At 42.5% G+C, this 22977-nt stretch overlaps 1 protein-coding gene across 1 annotated transcript; it reads right to left on the bottom strand.

The window, feature by feature from the left end:
• Positions 1-6225: 6225 nt before the first annotated feature.
• On the bottom strand, positions 6226-22401 carry adamts15b (ADAM metallopeptidase with thrombospondin type 1 motif, 15b). Its single transcript, XM_084350616.1, has 8 exons — positions 21233-22401; positions 18144-18276; positions 16587-16754; positions 13343-13626; positions 13074-13251; positions 11820-11995; positions 10639-10814; positions 6226-9693 (listed from the first exon to the last, which is right to left on the bottom strand). The coding sequence occupies exons 1-8, from the start codon at positions 22202-22204 to the stop codon at positions 8916-8918; spliced, it is 2865 nt and encodes a 954-aa protein (XP_084206742.1). The 5' UTR covers positions 22205-22401; the 3' UTR covers positions 6226-8915.
• Positions 22402-22977: the final 576 nt, after the last annotated feature.

The following is a 22977-nucleotide window of genomic DNA, read 5'->3' as shown; positions in this document are numbered from 1 at the left end:
AAAGACTCCTGTCTGACCAGAACCAAGATTTAGATATGACGACACAGGCGCCAGTGCAATGACCTTAAGTGGTTTGTGTTGACTTTGAAGCCCCATCTGCGAGCCCTGCTGTATCATGTAAGGTTCTAATAAACTAAGAGATAAATCACAGCACATATTCAAGCAAAGCCTCAGGCAGAGTATCAAACTCATTTATTCTGCTGAAGCTATTCTCCCACAGAATGACTGAGCCCTAATGCTGGCCACCATTAGCTGTGAGAACTCTGACCCCATTTACAATTTGCCACTGTGAAGATACACAAACTTCTCTGTGCATCAAAGTGTGTTATGGATAACCTCAGCTCACAATGGAGCCAATGCACGTACCTCCCAATGTGTCACGTGGACAGAAAATACACAAAATTGAGCCATTTCAGACATTCTGCTGAGCCTTCACCTTAATGTGCTGCTGCAGCATTTATCTCATCCCTGTTCAATGCAACTGTTGAATAATCTGTATAGCTCAGGGATTGTCTGTGAAGACAATAAAACTTTTGGCATATTCATTTTTGGGCACAGTTGTTAGCGCTGTTGCCCCACAGCAAGAAGGTCCTGGGTTTGAGACCTGGCTGGATCAGGGCTCCTCTCCGGGTACTCAGGCTTCCTCCCACAATCCAAAGACATGCAAAAAGTTAGGTTAGTCGGCTACTCTAAATTGTCTGTAGGTGTGAATGTGAGCGTGAATGGTTGTTTGTCCCTAAATGTCAGCCCTGGTTCTGTATATCAGCAGCTCAAAGAACTGACTTACTCTCCTTTAACAAAACTGTAGCTGTCAAAATAGCCAGACTTGTGATTTGAATCTTTTTTAATACTGTGGTTTTACACCAAACTAAATGGTATTTTACTGCCTTTAAGACAAACTGTGATTTTCTTGACTTGGAAAATTATCTTTTAAAATGTAAATTTAAATATGTATGTGTGATTCATGGCACAATTCAAAAAAGTTAAAAAATGTGTTTGTCTCTCACCATTGACTGCTGTCCACATCAGACACACCAGAAGGGGCGAGACTTCTCTGTAGAAGCTGGAGATAATAAGCCAAAAAACTGGCGACACTTGAAGTGTGAACGTAACATTAGTTTGTTTTGTTTTTTAACTAATCCCAAACAGCTTAATGTGCCTTTTCACCATTCTGATGACAGCAGTGGGGCTCACACTGACCGGCTGTACAGGCTGGAAAAACAGAGATGGATACCTTCAGATTTGTACACTGACCAAATGCTGTCTAAAAACAGTGCATTCAATTGTATCCAGATTTTAGCTTGTATTTGCATTCCTCTGCTCTACCAAAAAGATACGTTTCCTTTACTGTACTTTACTGAGTGTGTTTTCTAATGCTGCCTGTTTCTAGTTTTGGGTAAAATGATCTATGTCACCCTTCTTTCACAGCTTATCTGACTGCTACCTTTTTTTCTTCTACGCCTAATGCATCGTTCACTCCACAGCTAAACATATAGCTTTTACACTGACATTATTTACTTTACTAAACACATCAATAGGACATATGTAGCTTCCACTGAACCTGAGTCATAGCAGTGCAGTATAGGACAGCCTGTGTAAGTTTACATGCTCACTGCCCAACATACTCGTGTTTGTCAGAATAAGACATTGTAATGAAAGGACCGACCCTCTGAAAGCACCAAGCGTCAAACAATTCCCATTCCCAGCATGGAAAAATCTGTCTCCCACTGCCTGTAATGGAATAACTTCAAGGCAAGGGGACCTGCTAACAGGAGCTATAGGTCTTCTGAAGAAAGCACAGCATCATTTGTCACCTCAGGGATCCTCTGAAAGATCTCTGCAGCAACCGTTTGGCCTAAAATGGTGTTCAACAAGGTCAACCTCTGAATCCAGAGACCTTTGAAGATTATTCAGCTTTAAAGAGTGAGACGTGACGGAGTGAGAACATAGTTTATATTAACAGGCTCTCTGTTCTGTTTCTGTGCAGAGGTGAAAATATCTCTTTCACCATTGCCTTGCTTTAAAAGCAGCATTACAAGCAGCAGGAGGTGAAGAATATGATCAGTTTTAATGGAGTTTGGTTCAAAGTAGAATCTGAATCACAAGTAAAGTGGCACAGATCCTTTCATGTCCTGCTGTATTTTACACTGCATACTCTGGTGAATGGTAGTTCATTTCAGTTCTATCTTGTTCCCGGCGCCTTGGCTAAGTAAATGAACTTCACAGCCAGTTGTTTACAGCCCTCCACATGCATTTAATTCTGCAACGCTGGTCATTTTGACTTTGCGCTTCAGTCAATGTAAAGAAAGGCCAACTTAAAGCCTCAGCGGTTCCCATGGACTGGGAAACATTAACCCTTCATGCTCATTAGCCACGTGAGCTGGGTCTGAATAGGTGGACAGGCCTCTGGCTGGAGCAGAGGGGGGAAAAGTAAATCAGAATCCACTCAGCTCTTGGCAGAGGCCAGTGTCAACTGCTGTGTTGTTGTGTAAAGCAGATAATGTGATTTCCGGACAAGAGTTCTCTTCACACCTCTCTGCAGCAGCGGCCCACTGTGAGGTAAAACTCTTTAAGATGAACTCCAAGAGGGTGATTTTCTAAATACGCTGGACCAAAGCTCACACTCAATAGAGCTCTGATCCATTCAGGATGTTACAGGCAAAGTTCAGGTCCATTAAACTGGCCCAAGACTCACACAGTAATAGTGACACCGGAAGACACTGCCAGTCTGTGCTTCTGTACTGTATAAAAGATGGTGTGGGGGGATGAAATGGGTGGAGCTGCTGTGTAGGCCAGTGGAACAGAAGAGTAATGGCTGACTTGAGCCAGTTGATCTAATTTCCAGACACATTCAAATCAAATATTTTTATTGATGCAGTGTCATACAAGGAGTCATTCCTCAGATCCCACACACTCTCAGAATCTAATTGTTTTGATAATTAATTCAGTACTTCAGTGAACTTGGACACTGCATGAATCACAGCCCGGTCCATCCTGCCGCACCCTTCATTATAAACATGTTACTTTGCCAAACTTTGTCAAAACTCTTGGAACAGTCTTTAAAGTCTAGTGGAGATTGCAGTGTTTGCAATATTAGTGTGTCAGGCTAAATTACTAAGTTTGCAGAGTTGTTTAAAGACATAATATGAAACCTTTATGCATTACAATATATAAACGTGACTTGACCTATGTTGTATATGTTGTTGAGTTATGTTGATAGAGATGATAAAACTTTTGGGAAGGTTTCAAGTCATGTCAGGTAGATTTTCAGTGGTTGTTAAACAATAAAAACAACAATTCCCATGATCCCACGCTACTTATGTCTGCAGCTGATTACATACTGTGCATTTAACAAAATGTCATGTTTTCCATGTATTGTAATGGGCAACAATTTAAAAATCCATCTTGTGTTTGAATATTTCACTCAGCCCATGTCACAGCTTGAAATAGGCTGAAATATTTGATTGTTGTTTCACAGGCTTAAAGCCATCAACCAACTTTCAAGCAATTAACAGGGAAACCAAAGTAGAATAATAGGGTTCAGGAAGATAATTCACTCACTTATATCATTAATACATTGTATTTAGTCTGAGGGCAACATTAGGCCTACCTCATTTTTTTCAGACTTTTTAATGGCGTCCTAATTAATGTTTTTGTACAGTATCAACACTGTATCCAATGACTATGCGTAATGTGAAATTCACAGAAAGCGATCATCCAACCCTGTAATTCTCTCAGTTTTGCAGAATGTTTAGGTGTCTTTCAGCTCATTGTTTTGGTCTTACAGCTTTAATGTTTCCAGAGAAAAAGCCTCTGTACACTACGAGTCCTGCATCAAACATCAGACAGACATAATACAGACTAGCTGGTGAACATAGTGGAGCATTTAGCAGCTAAAGCAGCAGCTATTTCCCTCAGGATTTGGTGGGGAGTAAAAGAGCTCAAAACATGTATTATGTGTTACTGTAAATGTGTAACTTTGTATCTATTGAACTGGGATGAATAAAGTTGGCTACATTATGTCAATAGTTGAGATCAAAATTCTACTGGAAACCCTCAGACAGAATCATATAAAGAAAATGCATTTTTCAGTTAGGCAGGAAGACGTTAATAAGAGAGACTACACACCCATCTGTGTCCCTCCCAGCTTGGGCTCACTGATCTCCATCCATCCCCTCCCTGCTGGGTCGACCAGTTCACCCAGCATGCCATAATGTAACTTCATCTCACCAACATGCTCCAGAGATCCTCCAACAAATCATTTAACCCATCACACAAGGTCCACTCTTTTATTGGACAACCAGGAGTTAGAAGATGTGACCTCATTAAATTGCATACAGTCGTGGTCATATTTACCAACCCAGCCTGTCTGCACTGCTTTATACCAGAGACACCAAAGGGACACATCAAGAGAAAGATCCAACACTAATGAGTCACTCAGTACGTTTCCATGCACACAGCTACGGTCATAGCACGATTAGGCCATTTAACTGGACTGCTGCCATTGTCCCAGTATACAAGCATCAGGGGAGAATCGATTTATTGGCGGAGGTATGTCCGACTCCACCACGGCCGTTGGTATTTTGAAACGGTTACCATTCCGTCCATGTACTTCAAAATGTTTAATTCTTTCAGCTGAGACAACATAAACCGTGACTCCTCGTAGGTCCAAAAATGTGTATTTCTTGCTCTAGCTCTTTTTTTGTCTCAAACCATGATCTTTTCCGAAACCTAACAAAACTGCAACTGTTCTGGCAGAAAGACCTGCAGTCTAAAGGAAGCTTGTGCGCCTACTTGATACGCTGATGGATGTAACAAGATGTTGTCAGTATATGATGCTCTGGGAAGGAGGATGTACTGGATGCACTTTGAATCACCACAACAATACTTACACCTGACCAAACAGCAGTTCATCAGTCCAAGGCCAGCCTCACTGTTCCTGTCAGGAGTGATATACTGCTGATTGTATTTTTCTTGTGATAAAATCATCTTACTACAGATCCTAATGTACAGCACAAGGCTCATGGCTCAGGGGTAGATTTTCTCCATGTGTGAGATGCCCTTCGACCCTCTTAAAGTTATAGGGCTGTCACTATTTTCAACCCACTTGGGTTTCAGGCCCGATCTGTCCACCAGACATAAACAACAAATTACAAGGAGTATTTCAGTTATGATGTTATACAAAGTGTATTTTTGTAACGTCCAGCCTCATATCCCACAGTTTGAACCATTAGCACGGTGTTAGGCCCTGACTTGTCGCTACAGGCAGGGCTGCTTGAAAAACGGCTTGCCTGCCTCATCGGGCAACGAGCTTGTCGTCTAACCAAATGTAAACATATGGAAAAAAGTGTTGCGTTGAAAAACTGAGAATATTTAAATTATTATGTATGTTGAAATAACAACACAAAAAAAAGGCAAAGAACAGCGCAAGAGAGGGGTGCGCACCAGGCGTGCCGTGCCGTAACATAGGAAAACAATGGTTTTGCTGGTGATGCGTTCTTTAGTGACGTTTCATGAGATCATGATTCATAAGCCTCCACTGGAATTTATGGTTTCAAACCAACCCTTCAGATCCAAGGAGACTCATTTAAACTCATACTACACCTGCTTGGATGTTAATATTAACCATCCACCTCTTCCATCCAAAAATATTGATATCATGTAGTATGGCCCTTTAAAATATTATATAGGTCAAAATACTTGGGGTGAGGGTGTCCAAGTCTGAGAGACGTCTGTCCAACAATAGATCAGGCTTACTGGGCAGGCGCTGGACAAACTGGGTGTGTTATTACAGTACAGCCGGGACAACGGAGCTTAAATCAGCAGAATACCAAAGTGGATGAATGAATGTGTTTTCATCTGCGGCCATGCTTCAGTTGGAGAAGAGCTGAGGTATCAAGACTGTCTCGTCTCATGTGTTAGAAGACTGCATGGCACAGCAGAAATGTGCTGTAACAGATACTACTGGAGCAAAGAGAGATGTTCAAGAGTCAATAGATGTCTCTATTGATATCCAGTCTGTCATCAGATGATGTGGGATAGACTTACAGTAATATTTCCTTAATGTCTTAATGTAAAATATCTGGTTAATACCTGAAAACCCAAAGTTTCAGACGGATAATCAATCAGGATTCAGCATATGGTTATATTCTTATATATATACTTTATTTTATACAGTTAGATGGATGTATACATAGTATACAATACAAAAGACAACAGTAAAAAATAACATTATCTGTACATGATGTCAAAGAAAGAAAAAACTACACTATACAATACAATACCATCTTTTAGATGGTATAATTGGGCCTCTGAACCACAACAGACTGAAGATGAAGAGTGACATGAACCTTCTGTTTAAAGGACAATTCCACCTTTAAATACACACAATTATCTATTATTGTGTGATAATTGTCTGTTGTTGTTGTTTTATGATGAATGTTGAAATTGGAAGCAGTAAAAGTTTTAGTCTCAGAAGATTTCTGCCATTGTTGAACCTTGTAAAACATGTAGAACGGTCCAGAGAGACACCCTCGAACTGCAAATCGTGGGTGTGTCACCAAAACTGGACTTTTACCAAATATTTTTCAGACTGCTAATCCATTTTTTACATTGCTACACATATTTCAAAATGCAACAGCAAAATAATATTCCCTTCAAAACAACGAAAATTGAATAGAAAGTAGACCAATATGTGTGTGTGTGTGGTGAAGGATTTTGTTTTAGGGTGGATTTTCTCTTTAATGTCACAAAGGATGATGGAGATGACAAGCATTTGTCTGTTTGTGTATATGGCAGGCCAAGTAAGTAAGTAATACCAGAGAGAAATAATCAATCCATGTACATTTTGATGTCTGGGACAGTAAAATGTAAAAAAATACACAACATATACATTATGTCTTGTCATTAAGGTCTGGAGGTGATGAAGCAGCCATGCAGCAGAAGGACAGATGCCAACAAGCATTTGACACAGAGCAACACAGCAAACATGAACTTGGGGGTGACAGCTCGGCCTGTAATATCATATAACTAGTGTATTTGTTTATTTGTCCTGACAGTTGACCTATGGTCCAATTACTACATACACTGTAAATATCTTTCAGGACTCATTTTGATGGACACATGAAGCCGGGACTGGGAGGATACAGTATAAACCAGTTGAAAACTCTTGCTGTGCTGGTTCCTCGTCAACCTCCCACTGATAATCCCATCAGATAAATTGTTTTTGCTTTGAAAGGCCATGTTTAACAGTCCTGTGTACCTTTTCTTCACAGCTACTTCATTTTCTGTCTTTTATTGTGGGATGGCATTTTTACATAGCTAATTTCCATATATGGGTATGTTTTAGTTCTTTCATTATGAGTTCACCCCTTTTTATATTTTCTACTACTACTATGTATGTTTGCTGATTTTCACCTCATGCACCTTTTTCTTAATGCTGCTCATGTCCTGTCATTGTCTTTTTTAAACTAGAAAAGTACTCTGTGAATAGACATTAGACTATTATTACACTTATTCTGATTAGTGAAGATATACTCACCAAATCACACATAATACAAATTTCTACAAAATGTTTCTTTAAAGTCCAACTGAAATCACATTTAGGCATCCCTTTTTGTGGTAAAATAATGTCAGTGTGTTGTTTTTATTATTATAATGAAGAAAAAAGGTCTCTATTAATTGTTATTTTTCATCTCAGCCTTCTCTGTCTATGTAGATCAATACTTGGCAGTATTACTTTTAAAGAAACCTTGAGGGCACCACCATGAAACTGAAAACTGTCAAATATAAATTTCTCCCTTTTGGTTTCTGATTTGTTCTCAAAGGAGAACACAAGGCAAGTGATTTTCAGAGCAGATATGTATGCTGCAGCCAAAACAATACGATACAATGTCAGATGAACTCTGAAGGAATGACAGAAATATAAAGCGAGACTACTTTGAGCAAGCCATGCTTCTATAGAGTCTCTAGCAGAGAGGTGCGTCTCACAGTTCTAAGGCTCTTTGTAACTCTTTGGCAACATTGAACAAATAGCTGAGCATCGGTCAGTTTGGTTTACACAGAACGGACACAGATCCACTACATAGAATGTGCTAACATTGTAGCTCTATCTGAATTTCGTTTGCAAAATAAAATATATTCAGATTTTTGGTCACAAGTTAAATTGAGGAACCCTTTGATATTAATCAAAATCGTAAAGATTGTATCAAGTGCGAAGGATATATTGTTGACTGGTTTTCATTTTGGAAAGGTTATAAAGCTTGTTAAGATATTAGTCAAGATGATCTGACTGAATGGAAGTGTAATTGCCATCACACAACAGCCAATGACACTGAATCAAGAAAAATGACAACACAAAATCTGTTGAAACTGTGTGGACCTGCATGAATGATACAGTACTGTGTTTCACATTTTGATAAATTCTTCAGTAAAAGGAGAAAAATGTCAATTCACAGATGAGATATCTGCTGTTGACAACTGCACAGTGTGAGTGTTGAGGTTTTACCTCACAATGCTTCGTGGACTCACCCTTTACATGTAACGATACCGACAAACTATGTTTGTGTGCAGACGTGTGTGATCACTGTCTCTGCATCTTTTCTCCTCTGTCACTCTGGCATTGTGTCATCTTTCATAGTAGAGGTAGACTAACCACGAGTCAGATGGTTTGACAGTTTACAGCTCTCCTTCTTTTCTCTCTAAATAGATGTCTCTCTTTTCAAATAATGGAGGGAGTCGTTCTCCGTCTCCGTTGACTTCCTTCGGAGCAGCAGATGTCCTTCAGACACAGCCAGGCTGCATTTGAAAATCTTTCCACCCAACACAGTCATGGAATTGTCATGCTGATTTGGGTTTGATGTCAAATTGTCACTTTGACTGACAAAAATGAGTCCTTGGTCTGTGTCTGTTCTGCTCTAACATGGCTTCAGGTTGCAGAGGTCCAGTTCCTGAGGCTTCCTTCTTCCAGAGCAGTGGTCTCTGGGTAGGTTCAGACCATTCTCGGCCATGCAGCGCACTGGCCGCCTTTTAAAGCCCCTTCCACAGGACTTGGAGCAGTGAGACCAAGTCCCTACATCCCACATGGGACATGGATCCCCACATGCTCTCACTGCTACAGGCCTGTCAGCGCTGTCACAGTCCACCGCAGGACGCCCCTCCATGCTCTGGCACTGCACCAGCCTCTTCTGCAGTCCACTCCCACAAGTCACTGTGCACGAATCCCAGCTTACTGTCACCCAGTGACTGACTGGCCTCTTACCCATCATCTGCTTCTTAGCTTCGACCCTATTACTGTCGGCCAAGACGCTGTTCTGCGCTGTGTGACTTCTCTCCTCTTTCCGCAGTGTCTTCTCTTCCTTGGTCTCCTTGGTGATGTAGAAGGAGTATCGCACCCTGGGAGGGGTCATCTTTCCCACAGAGAGCACCTCCACAGTCAGAGGCTCCTGCAGGGGTCTGGTGGCTTGAAGGATCTCCACTGATGTGGAGGTGCCACTATATCTCAGTAAGCTGCCCTTCACCAGCAGGTCGCGCTCCACAGCTGATACCACATAGTTGCCGTTCAGCAGGTACTTGCCGTGGCGATTCTTTACCGCTAAGTAGTTTTCATCACTGACCATTCCTCGATAGCCACGCTGACGGACGTCAATATTGGAAGCTCCAACAGGCAGCGTCACCACAAAGTTGTAGCCATGACTGAAAAGGAAGTGTGGAGATGAATAACATTAACAGTGCTGAGTAGCTGTTGGTGAGAAAGAAAAGAAGTGAGACTAAAAGAAATTCTACATGATAATGGATCACAGTGACAATCCTCGTTTACTTGTTCTTACATAGAAAATCAAATATTAATATAAATTTCATATATTTGTTTGTTGTAGAGAGAGAAAATACATAGTCCAATAACTCTAAATTGGTCTTTTCTATTTTTTTCTTTTTCTAGTTTTAACTTAGCTAGGCTAGCTATTTCTTTCTCCTTCCAGTTTTTGAGCTAAGCTAGGCTAAGGGCCCAATCCCAATAGTACCCATGTCCCTACCACTGAGCCAAACCTCTCCGTTCTGTGCGTTTACACCGCGGGGTGTCCTGATTCTTGTTGTGATAGAGGGGTAGGACAAAGTGTCATTTCAATGTATTTTGATCATTTTTCTTTATCATACAATAGAAGAGTTTCCAATAGTTTGCTGATGTCTCTAGCCCAAAATTTAAGTTATACTGGCAAGGTAGGAGTGCGGAATGCTGGCCTGTATGATAATGGCCTATAAAGCACTACTAGAGTCCAGGTAATGAAGCAGTGTGCTTTGTTATTTGTTGACTTGATTGATGGTGTGAATTAGTGAATGAACTGCGAGCGTCCATGCTTTTCTACTTCCATCAGATAAAAGTCAAATGGCATTGTGGTAACACCAGGATGTAATGTCTGGTACATAAACACCATCGAGGACAACTGATGAAGGGTTGTTACATTTGGGGGAGATTTTAAACACCCTCTTAACCCTTTACAGTTCCATGTTAAAGGGCTACGCTCCTTCTCCATTGGTTTTGTGTGTAGGCGATGGCTCCAGAGACACTACTTTGGGAACTTTGTCAACTCAAGTTGGCTTTTGGATGTAACACTATAGCGCAGTACATTTTGTGCTACTTACATAGGTTTGGTGAACATTCCTGAGACCTTCTTGCAGCCCTGGTTGTCCCCACCACACACACCACACTTGTCAAACTTCCTGTTGGAGTCCAGCTTGCCATCGCAGCCTGCCTTAATGCATTTTCCTTGAACACATACAGCTGAGGTGTCAGGAGAGCAGGGCGTCCCATCCACAACCTGCAGGGTTTGAGACATCACATCATGCGATCTTTAGATGGATCATATGTCAGCCAGAACAAAGGAGAGAATGAAAGAGCTGGACAGAAATGTTTGCCACATAAATGGTCTATCACCTTTGCATGCTTCATTCTTCTGACTTAACGAACATGAACCAAAGAGATACATAAATAGAAAGTCAAAAGTAGCAGCAGTGTCCTTTAGTGTAAACGAGATATTGGCTTGGATTGCAGCTACACACTTATTTCCTTGGTGGTTGCATAAATAGTTGCTGACAAGCCACAGCTGTGAGGTGATACTTTCCCTGCATGTTTAACTTCCTCACCACTCCATCTATCTGCAGCCGCTCTCATCAGTGCCACTAACACATCCACTCTCACTGCTCTGCTGTTGATGGAAATGGCTGTTACTTCTTGCACTGTGGATGAGTTCCCAACCATTGTGAACAGAGCTGCTCAATATTTCTACCTAAATGTTTTTCACTACACCTCCCATGAGGTTTTGACTCATGATAAGGTGTTCAATGTCAAGACATTCAGACTGCATTAGCAAGTACAATAGTTGATAACCATTTAGCTCAGAAGATTAACAGAATTCTAAATGTCATGTCTTATCTTTTCAGACAGATCTTAGTGTGGCTGGTTTTTATTCAAGCGGCATAATAAAAGCTGACAGCATTGCTCTATGCACCATCAACAGGCTGCACCACATCTAGCAATTATCAGGCTCACATCAGCCTCCAGATGGTTGGGTAATTATCATTTGCTGGTAATGTGAATGCAGTCAATATGTCATTTGGCCCAAACTTTTCAGAGCTCATTGGAGTTTCTCTACTTTACTAACACAGCGTACCCACAGGGCTGTCTCATAAATACAATTTGTGGTGTCTAACTAATGATTTTTTTCAGTTATTAGAAAAAGTGAGCAGTTGATGAAACAGATACAATCAGATGGTAGGTTTGCAATGAGGAATGGTTGAGTGCACACAGCAAATCGGTTACATACCTTTGGAGCGAGGACATAGAAGTATCCAGTCCCGTTGGCGCGGCAGATGAGCTTGCATTTGTCTTTGGGAGAGATGCCAGAGTACTTGGGAACCCAAACCACAGACGAACCCAGTCTGTTGGTGTTCAGGTTTAAGCCATTGAATGCCTCACACTGCTCCTCACGGAAACTCTTACCTGGAGATGGAAAAGCAGCCCTTAGAATAGATTGACAACTACTGTACTCTGACACTGTCGAGCTCGTAATTGACCGCTCACTAAGCCTCAGCACTCCTAACCCATCGGCTTTCTGTTCTTGGATGGCACATATGCGTTTATGATGATAATAGTATTTTAAAAATAAAGGGTCATCAATTTCAGGTAGACCAAAAGAATATTAGCCAAATAGTGGCCAAAATTGAGTAATGGGTGGCTGGGCTCAGCCTTAGAGACAGGGTGAGGAGCACGGACATCTGGAGAGAGCTCTGAGTAGTGGCCCTGTCCTTTGCATCAAAGGAGCCAGCTGAGGTATTTTGGGCATCTGATTAGGATGCCTCCTGAGTAGACCCAGAATACACTCATATGGCTTGGGAACTCTTCAGGATCCCCCAAGAGGAGCTGGAAAACACTGCTCGGAGAGGGACATCTGGAAAACCCTGCTTAGTCTGTTGCCAGTGCCACCCAGCCCTGGATAGACTGAACAATGGATGGATGAAATAGAAGCTCCTCATATCTGGCCAAATGACAACTATTGCTGACAGATCTTATTCAATGGCTAGTGACTTTCTTCAGCTGACTAATACTAAAATAGGAACCCTTGAAGGGAATCTTCATTGTAAACTTGCTGGCTCCTTAGTTTAGCCTATGTGCTGTGTATGTTTTACTTTTACATGACAAGAGAAAAGGCTTACAGCATAAGCGATGTGTCAACCGGACCCGCTAACAATTCGGCTTACACACGAAGGCGGATGAACACTTAAATCCATTGCTTACATTGTTGGTCACTTGTCACTGTGTTTTAATCGGCTTAAAAAAAAGAAACTACCCTCTATACTCAAAACCTATACATATATCAAATATTGCTCTTACTACAACTCCACGTGCACTGCTTCAATGTGCTGATGCAGCCAGAGCTTAAAGGCTGTGTTTGCTATGCTACTGTGGGTGCTAAAGTATTGTTGGACAATTGCTGTTGAGGGAAAGGTTCAGGGAATGGTCAATGACAGCTCTTAACACGTGTCGACCTGGGTGAACGTTCTCAATCAGATGTGTGTACCTGTTTCAGGACAAGGGTTGAGGTTACAGGAGCGATATTTGATGCGAAGGCCGTAGCAGAATTTGCCTCCATTCTCAGGGACAGGGTTGTCACACGCTCTCTTGGCCAGCTGAACTCCTCCACCACAACTTCTGGAACAGTCTCCAAAAGCACCCCACTTCCCCCACCGCCCATCCACCTGGGACAAAAGAAAAACAGGCACAATGGTATATCAATCTGTAATAGAAAGAATGACCAGGCAGGACAGGACAGCGTTTTCTGTCTCTCACCTTGATGTCTATGGTGCTGTTCTTTTCAGTGCAGGCTCCTCGGTAGCAAACCTTGCCATTGCTGCAGCTGGTACCGTCCGCCCAAGGGAAGTGTCGGGTTTGGCAGACCAGCTGGCCGCGGGCCTTCCCGGTGCACCACAGCTTGGAGCAGGGCTGCATGTATGGGCAGGGCTTGGAGCCGGGGCCGAAGGCGAGCTCACACTGGCGATGCAGACTGTAGCTTGAACCAGGTAGGTTGTCTGAGAGAGACAGCTGCCTTTGAGGCTGGTCCAGCAGACAGTCTCCTACAGAAATAAACCAACACCACTGCAGACAATCAGACTGATGCTGCATTGACTAATATGGATATTATAATCAAGGTGACTATATGACTAGATATGTGCAAGTGTTCAGATATTCTTTCATTTGAGTGTAGTTTTCTGTCGTCCTTGGCTGCTGCTGATCAGCCTTTTAAACACTGAAAACATGAAGCTGCACTAGTTTATATTTTTATTTTTGTATTTTCAATTTAAAATGGAAGGTGCTTGACAAACCCACCAGCCCAAACAGGAGCGTTTTGGTACCTTTATGCTACCTGTCCAGCACCAAACAGCAGACGGATATCATTGGTAACTACCTGGTGAACATGTAGCAGCTAAAGAGCAAAATACTTCCCTCAGGACTTGCTGGAGAACAAATCATACATTGGCTTTAGTACACTTTTCTACCTTATTTTCCTCTGAGAACAGCTTGTTTGTTCAGATCTTGTTTGTTGCTGAAAGCCGAAAGTTGAACTCATCTGTATAAGGGGGACTGAACACAACTCTAAATGAACAACAACTGTTGTTGTATGTCTGCTGGATGTGTAACAGCTAACACATGTAACACCCACTCAACATAATAAGGTTTGTAATATGTCAGTGTTTTGTATGCAACTTGTTACTTTGCACAAGTGGCCAAAAAAACAATCAATACGGCTATGACAAACATCAGGGTAGACATCACCATCTCTATGTTATCATGTTGGCTTCAGGAGATATGATGCAAAATGCACAACACAAAACACAAGTGTTAAAACTTTTATGCATAGCAAAGGGTGCTCAGGTGAGTTCATGTAACATCATGACTGAAGGTTGTACCACCCTGTAACCTTTATATTATTATAGCAATAATGAAATGTTCAGAAAACACAGAAAAATGTCGTTCTTGCAGAACATGTTCGCACAGTATGATCACAGACAGATAATATTTGGACATTAAATAATGCATGATCTTAAAACTGCTGGTACTGTTTGTTCAGTCCCTCTGGCTTCAGTCTGGACAACAGCAGCTCTGTGAGACAGTGCAGACACCGGATCATGTTTAGATTCAGCAAATGACTCATGCAGAAAAGACGGTCGTGATAGCCTCGGAGCGTTAAACTTAGTCAACACTCATTTGCTTGTTGCAGTAAGTGGACTGGTCGGGGGGAGGTAATAAACTGGTGTGTTTAATTCTGTCTATTACACAGAATCCACTTACAGTCACTTACTGGAGTTTACACAGAGACAGAAAAAGACTTGGCATAAATGAGCGTCTGAGGAGAAAAAGCTGCATGATATATTAATACACTTATGAATGTTACATTGAATGTAGAAGTGGATAGTGTATATCAGCAGCATACATGAATCACATGTAGGAAATAATAGGTCCACAGATTTTTCCAGGTTTAATTATTGTTGCACTCTGGTCACTGGTTGTTGCACTCTGATTGGATTCTGATCACATGAAAGTTCATTTTTACCTTGCGTGGCAGCTGGATTCATGAGATCACCTGATCGTGTGATCTAACAAATCCATCTTGCCAGGCTTCACGCTCTGTTCTTGTGGCCAAATCACAGAGGTTCAACCAGTCAGCGTCCTTTGAGGAACTACTGGCAGCTACGGCCGTGGTTTAGATGAGACCACCTGCGAGAGAAGCCACCGTCTGTTTAATAACAAAAATGGCGGCTCCTCCAGAGGTTAGCGTAGCTGCTATAGCATCATTACATCAGAACTGGAGAGTGTATTTTATTAGAGGGCAGCAAAGAACGACACTGAAGACTTTTCTTCATGGAGAAGATGTTTTCGCTCTTCTCGACTGGTAAAAGTTTGATTTACCACCTGGCTGACGTTAGCCTGTGATGACTTCTTCCAATCAGCTGCCGAGTATTCTATGAAAGTTTCTAGTGCAGCTTCGAGTTCTGTGTGACAAACCGTCTGGCATCGCGACAGATTATGGTCATTTAGCAGAAGTTTAAATGCTTTAGAATTATTTCATCATTTCAACATTTTACCATGAACTTTTCTGAACGAAAATATGGGTCAAGGGGTCAAGGCAACTGCTGCACATGTGTCAGTCACATGGTTGACATATTGTGGCCTTGATGTTGCTAACATGTTAGCTAATTGTTGTCTGTTTACACATCCAGCAGACACACAGCAACATTAGCATTAATCTGAAATGATGTTTTTGACCACCTGTAAAATATAAGTCTCATTCACTGTCTGTTTTCATCATCATCAACTTTCAAGGGGAAAAGCTTTTTTCTTTAGCTGCTGAATGCTCCAACATGTTCAGGAGGTGGTCATGACTGTCTGTCTGGTGCTGAACCGGTCGTGTACAGTGGGTTTATCAGAGCTGTAGAGCTGAGGGAAACAGTCAGGTCTTTTCATTACTACTAGTGATCCATTTCACATTACGCACGGGGACTTGACCTACTGTGCAGCTTTAAGTCCTCCTTTCTTGTTGATTGATCAGCTTAGACATGATGTCAGTCATGTTGATATTTTGCTGGTAGAAGGTTTTATCCTCCTGCCGTTGACTTGCGCTGTTTTATTTCTAGTGAAATGCGCTGACTTAAGATATTAACACTAAATGGCTTTTTTATTCCATGACCCCAATTTGTAAGGATTATTGTGGAAAAAGACACTCAATAATTATATAATAATAACATTTAAAATGTCTATTTCATCTAATGTGTTTTTTTTCTTTGGGCTTACATCCACCAGGATAAACCATACATTAAACCAAAACCTTGTATTATAATAATACTATAATATATGGCATGTGTGAATGTTTTATGACTTCCAAGCTGAAGCTGAAATTGAAATGACAAATTTAACCATGACCAAATAGAGCCCTGGTCTGTTTCTTGTGGGTCCAATTAGATTTGAACCAGCTGAGGGCTTGAAGCCTGGACAGAATTTGTGAGTCCAGAGACACAGACAGGAAGTGTTTACTAACCGTGACCTCTGTCCAGGAACTCAGTAATGATGGCCGCGCTGCACACGGACCAGGGCCTGCTCCTGTCGATCTGAATCAGTGTGGGAGACATCATGTGGTTGTCCTTTAGCTTCCCAAATACCTCCTCACATGCTTTCACATTGTCGTGGGGCATGTTGAAGACGTGGCCTGAGGGATGGAGGGTGGGAAGAGAGGCAGAAGGTCACGTATTTGTTAGAGTCAAGTTATTCTGTTGTCAGTGTCCCACGATTTAAAGCACGATAAGCAGTAAGTAATACAGCAAAGTTTCTGTGGTGATGACGGTCAAATAGGGGAATACTAGCACAAAGGGAAACTTTTTACCAGACACCAGCACATGTATGTATAAGGCAAAGAGAACTCAACTTGGACTGATTTGAACATGATGTCATAGCAGACAGGAATGCAGTTATGCATGGGAATATTCAGCGTGGCACATGTCCTGGTTCTTCACCGGCCAACAGGGGAATTTATTTCCCATGGAAATCATTTCATTCCCCAAATATGAACATGTGGTACTTTCCAATAGAAAAAAAAACATAGACTGTGTTTCAGCACATTAAATCATGAGACTTAATTACTTCACATATGTGAGCACAGTGTAAACCGACGCCTCTCTCTCAGGAGTTTGTTGTGCATCTGGTCTCAGGCATGACTCTTGCTTAGTTTAAAGCCCTCTCAACCCCTGATTATTGCAAATGTGAGAAAAAAACTGTCACTTGTGTTGTTGAGAGGATTAGCCTTATTAACTAGAGAGATTTAAGAGTGTGTTAAACTGCAATATATGCTGTGTAATGCCTCTCAACGAAGGATTAGCAGTTCTCAATTCCAGATCCTTTTCCATTTTCACCTTCCATAGATCAAAACAGGTCATTTAAGGCTGCATTAAGGAGATTTGTTTTTTTGTGAAAGATAGTTTTGCAAATTATGCTTGTTAGCTTTGGTAAAATTAGCTTAGCACAAAGACTCAAACAGCTGTAAACTGCTAGCTTGCATCACAGACTAGCTGGACTGTAGTATAATGTTATCATGAGATAAAATTCAACTGAACTTCTGATTTTTCAACTTGTTATCTCTCACTCTCCATTTGCAGCTGCCAGTGTTGTGCAGCTGTGATGTTGAACATGGATCTCTCTCTACGCAGAGAGCAGCTGGTTTTGATTGAGCCCATCTAATGAGGGGCTGATTTGCAAACAGAACATCAGGTGAATGTACTGAAATAGCTGGTAGGACTGAACCCCAGCAGTGCTCTGGGACCACGACTGAAAACCACAGCCATATAGATCATCAGGAAAGTTGCAAAGCCCTGCGGCCAGGCCAGCTTCCACCCTGATTATGCGTGTATACATCTGTCAAAGCTTCCTGCAGCATTCCTTTGACATTTTAAGCTCAGGTTATATGCAGCTCTTGCCCTGAGCACATCTCACTCCGAGGCCAAATGTGCATTAACGTAAATCTGCAATACATAATGTAAGTGTTCAGACCCTGCTGATGAACATGTTCCTCACAATTTTACAAATAACGGGCCAACTTTCTCACCAAGTTCGTGGGCAGTTGTGAAAGCCGAGGGCAGGCCATCATCTTCGATGACAGAGCAGCTCCTCTTCGGGTCGCACATGGTCCCAACGTCAGCCATCCCCAGTGTATCACAGGTTGTAGCCCCGCAGAGATCCTGTGACACAGAGACACAAGTGTTAACTGTGAAGTCTTTCTCTTTATTCTCATGGGAAGCTTGAAAAATCTGATAGGACTCAGGCCATGTTCCAAACATGTTTTGTGTGGCTGTGCCGCGAGCTACAGAATGATCAGACCGTGAAGAGCACTAATACAAAGCACATGGGACTATGGTTTGCTTATTGCTGCTCTGTTCTTAAAACATACTGACGCAGAGGGTCAGGGGAGATAGGCCACCACAGATTTCCTCATGGTGTTTAGTTAAAGATGTAAGAAGAGAGTTCAGGAGGACTAGATGAGTCCCACCTGTGGCGCACAGCCCAGGGTAAAGTAAAACCAAGACAGTCTTGACATGTTTACCACTAACTAGCTATCTCTTCATCTCTCTGTGGGGTTGACTGGCAGAATCAGAAAACCACATTTCCCTCAAATAAACATCTTTGTCAGTTTTGTGTCATGACCGTAGGACTATCTTTTCAATCATGCTAGCAGGAGAGTATAAACCCAAATCACTGAATTTCCCATTAATTCACTCAACCGACGTTTAACAAAATCCATATCCACAAGTTTCCTGTTGAGGTTACTGGGGAGACGATTATGGGTGATACTCCTGGTGCTTGTCAGAACCAGTGTTATCAACAAACTGACGCACCGGCGGCTCTTTCAATAAAGAATAGTGTTTTCACTCTATGAAGTTGCTAACCTAGATCATCACGAATGAATGAAATGCCGTACCGATCGGTCTAAAAAAGAGGATTGTCGTCCTCTTACCATGGGAAACACTGGTTCCAGTTAGGTGACAATATGCAGACACACACGTAGTCTGTTTGACTGTATAGAGCTAGACCGCAGCTCTGATTGCTACCTGCTGCTGAAACATGTTATGTCAAAATGTCATAAGAAAAATAGTATGATGAAAATAATGTATTCTGTGGGTAACGGGGGCGGGACTAGATAAGCTTTTGCTTCTCCCGCTTTCCCTTTCGGCCATGTGTATTGTATGATTTAAACTAAGATGATGTGTGATGATGATTGATCTAACTGACATGCCCGAAATAAACAAATAAACAAAATTCACATATAGAGTTGTCACTGTTGAACGCTCCACTCCCCTGACCCTTCCTCTAGTGCCACCATGAGGTAAAGGAATGAGGAAATGTCTTGACATCTGTTGGTTGGACTGCCATGAAATTTAGTGCAGACACTGGTGTTCCCTTCAGGATAAATCAGACATGTGACTCAAGTCTAAAGCAAGTCCCAAGTCTTTTTCTCGGGTAAGTTGGGTCAAATCACAGGTTGTTTCAAGTCCTAAGTGACTGGAATCAACTTGAGTCCAAGTCACAATGACTTGAGTCCTGTGGTGATACCGTAATTTAAGTCTAGCACCACCATCAGCCTCAACTGTAGTTTGTGTTTTTTGCTAATTAGCATATGTTAGCATGCTAACATGCTAATATAAGATAAAAACATGGTGAACATCATACCTGCTTAACATCAGCACCGCATGTTAATATGTCATTTTGAGCATGTTAGCATGCTGGTATTAGCATCTCCCTCAGGAGCTATTCATTATTAATGGAAATGGCTGACTCAGCAGGAAGATGGTTGCTTTGTTCTGTCTCAGGGCTGACAGGAGAGGTGTCATCTGTCGAAAATGTGTTTCGTCTCTGTTTCAATATTTCTGGTCAGGACTTACGATAATATATTTAATCAACATGACTTCCCTGTGCTTTTGTAGTGTTCAAAGTAAATATGAACACACAGTAGATGATGAACTTGTTAACCCTGGCTTACAGCAATGCCAGAAGCACCCTCTGCCAGCCATGTGCACACCACACCACTTGCTCTCCGTAACCTATTACAAGCTTTTTCCCTCCTGAGCAGCTGCACTTATTGTGCCCTACAAGGACAGCAACACCGGACCTGGACCTTCTGACATATGATGGCCCTCAGTGTAAATAAGGGATCTTTCCCAGCACTGGGGTGATTCTTCACATTCATTCTTCACTTGTTTTGATCTTGAAGTGTTTTTGTATGTTGCTATGCAGTAAAGGAGACAGGCCGTGTATCAAATGGACCAGCCTGAGCCAAACAGGACCTAATGGAAAGCAGACCAGCACCAACGAGCAGACATCAGAGAGGGAGAGACAGAGAAGTTAGTGACTGTGGAGAAGGATTCACTAGTTCGTGGTCACAGCTCTGGTGGCCACATGGGATTATCTGACAGCTGTGATCAGGCTGAATGCTTCAGATATTGCCAACTTATAGTCATCAGTTTGAATGAATGAAGAAGGAATCTGGATTCTGATCGGATTCTATTAAAGTATTCTGATTGTTATGAAGGTGCCCTATTGGCAGATAGTGACCCAGTTCTTATTCTGCAGAGGCAGACGGAGGTGAGGTCTTTCATGGAAACAACTGGCTCAGAGGCTCTTTTCCAGTGACTCACTGGACTAAATGAAGGAGACTTGCAGAAGTGTGCAGTTGACAGGCCGGACCAACACACATGTTCACACAGGATTACTGAGTGAGCACACAGGGCACAGGCCTCTGTGTGGAGTGACGGCTAATATTTCAGATGATTACGAAGGCACACAAAACAAACCCAAAGATGCAACGTATCAACAAAGAGACACATAATGAGTACATCTGGAGAGATTGGAACAAAAACAAAGAGACTGTAAAGTGATGACAAGAGTGTGTATCACTGAGATTCTGAGATTTCTGTTTCACTGCAAAGTTTTACTGAAAGAGAAGTCTTTCTGTCTGGTTGTCTTTCTGATATGAAGAAGGGACAGGGGGCTTTTACATGTCTGTGCTCAAGGCCAGGGGCCCATTGTCGCAGGATCTACTCATGCACAAGTATGAGTGCAACGTTTTCTATTTTATTGTTTGTGCAGCCAATGTGATGCATTGTACCTGAACTTGATGCAGCTCACTCCTCTCCTGCTTACCTGTTTGGTGAACAGGACGGCAGTGTCCCAGTACTCTGGGTGCTTGTCATTGTGTTTATTCAACTTCTTCTGCCAGGAGCAGAAGTTGCGCAGAGTCAGGGCTGCATTACTGGAAACCTTCGGCCCCTTGTCAGCTTCATTTATCACCGTGAAGCCCACCACCACTACGTTTATTGAGTTGAGAATGCTGGGGTGCTTGTAAAGCCTGGCTGCTACTGACATGAGGGTCAGGAGGTAATGCTTCAGGTCATCCCCGTGAAATTTAGCCATAGATTCATCTGCTACCACCAGCACCTCCACAAATCTGGGGATGGAGGCAAACCTCTTGGACCTCCCCAAGGTCTTCAACACAGTTTCAGTTAAGCCATCAATCTCCAGCTCGCCCATGTGCTTGTATTTCTCCAGGGAAATGTTGAAGTTGGTGTCAGGTGTGACTCCACACCTGCTGGTGGAGTTGCCGCCAGAGTGCGCAGCGCGTCCCCGGCGGCGGATAACATGCGTCCTGTCGAAAGACTGAATGTATCCAGACGCGGCTGCTGCGTCTTCTGTCCTGCTTTGGCTGATAAAATACTCCATGCCATTGAAGGAGAAGCCTCCGTGGAGACCTTTACACAGGCTGAGCGCAGCGAAGGAGTCCGGATCCGCGTTGACATCCCCGGAGTAGAAGCATTCCCTGAGGTCAGCGGTGGCGGAGCCGTTGGATGCTGAGGAGCCGCTCTCAGGCGGCAAGCTGCCCGGTGCGAGGAAACTAGAATCCGGCGTGAGGTGGAGGTAAAATTCCTGTTTGAATGCACTTAGTCTAAAAACAATCAGTCTTTCATTCATGTGCTCCGCACGCCGGTGCACATGCTTTTCATGCTTTTGATGATCCACGCGAACAGGTATGCAGAAGTCTACCTCCATGCAGTATGTCAGTTTGGAATAAAGCATGAATTTGGTAAAGATAATCAAAGAACTAATGAGTATCGCCATCTCTGCTCCGGCTCTGAAAAGTCCACTCAGTAATTCAGCTGTTCAGCCCAAGAAGTTGTGCGCAATGGCACGAAGCGCCGCTTGTGCGTCCTCGGAAAACTAAGCACCCGCACTGCCCACCAGCTTCATTCCCATCTTGCACCTTTTCCACTCTGGCCACCAACTTCTCTGGGCTGCTGAGCTTTAAAGTCGAGCATACACACCGACGATCACTTTCAAGTGAGATCTTGGTATGTGCGCAAGAGAGAGCTCATTGGTCATGCGTCTTGGTTTGTGCTGCAGACCGCAGCCACTTGTAACTCTCCAAATATTATTGTTGCTGTACAGCATGTGTGACAGGAGCAGGAGCATCACCCCCTCCCACCGGCCGCACTCACTGCGAACAGGGAGCAAACACACAAGAGACAAAAGCAGACACACAAAGACACAAAGCTTTAAACGAGTGCACGTGCACCATCACTCCAAACTGATAACCTGATGATGTAACATTGTATTTATTTATTTATTTATCTATCCAGAAAGTTCCTTTGATATTCTCCACAATTTACCCAAAGCTCTCATGTGATTTCATTTTCTTTTTCTTTTTCCTTAAAAAATGTGTAAAAAACAAACAACAATGCAGATGAATAAGTTGAATGAATAAAGAAAACACTAAACGTCATCAGAGGGGTACCACCTATGTTAGAATAAATACATGATCTTTCTTCATGCTTCAGAGACAGTGTGAAGACAAATGCAAAGTGAACTGCGGGCAGAGAGCGACACCTGTTTGT

The sequence above is a fragment of the Pagrus pagrus genome (genome assembly GCF_965226575.1).
Source record: "Pagrus pagrus genome assembly, chromosome: 4".
NCBI classification, from domain to species: Eukaryota; Metazoa; Chordata; class Actinopteri; order Spariformes; family Sparidae; genus Pagrus; species Pagrus pagrus.
This window is presented reverse-complemented; position numbering and strand designations above follow the sequence as displayed.

What these genes read in the sequence shown, in the direction of transcription:
- adamts15b (XM_084350616.1), bottom strand. Translation starts at nt 22,204, where the DNA reads ATGGCGATACTCATTAGTTCTTTGATTATCTTTACCAAATTCATGCTT. An exon ending in CCGTCCTGTTCACCAAACAG is followed by an intron (nt 18,277 to 21,232) that starts GTAAGCAGGAGA and finishes TCTGTGTCACAG; the next exon opens with GATCTCTGCGGGGCTACAAC. An exon ending in TCTATGTCCTCGCTCCAAAG is followed by an intron (nt 10,815 to 11,819) that starts GTATGTAACCGA and finishes CAAACCCTGCAG; the next exon opens with GTTGTGGATGGGACGCCCTG.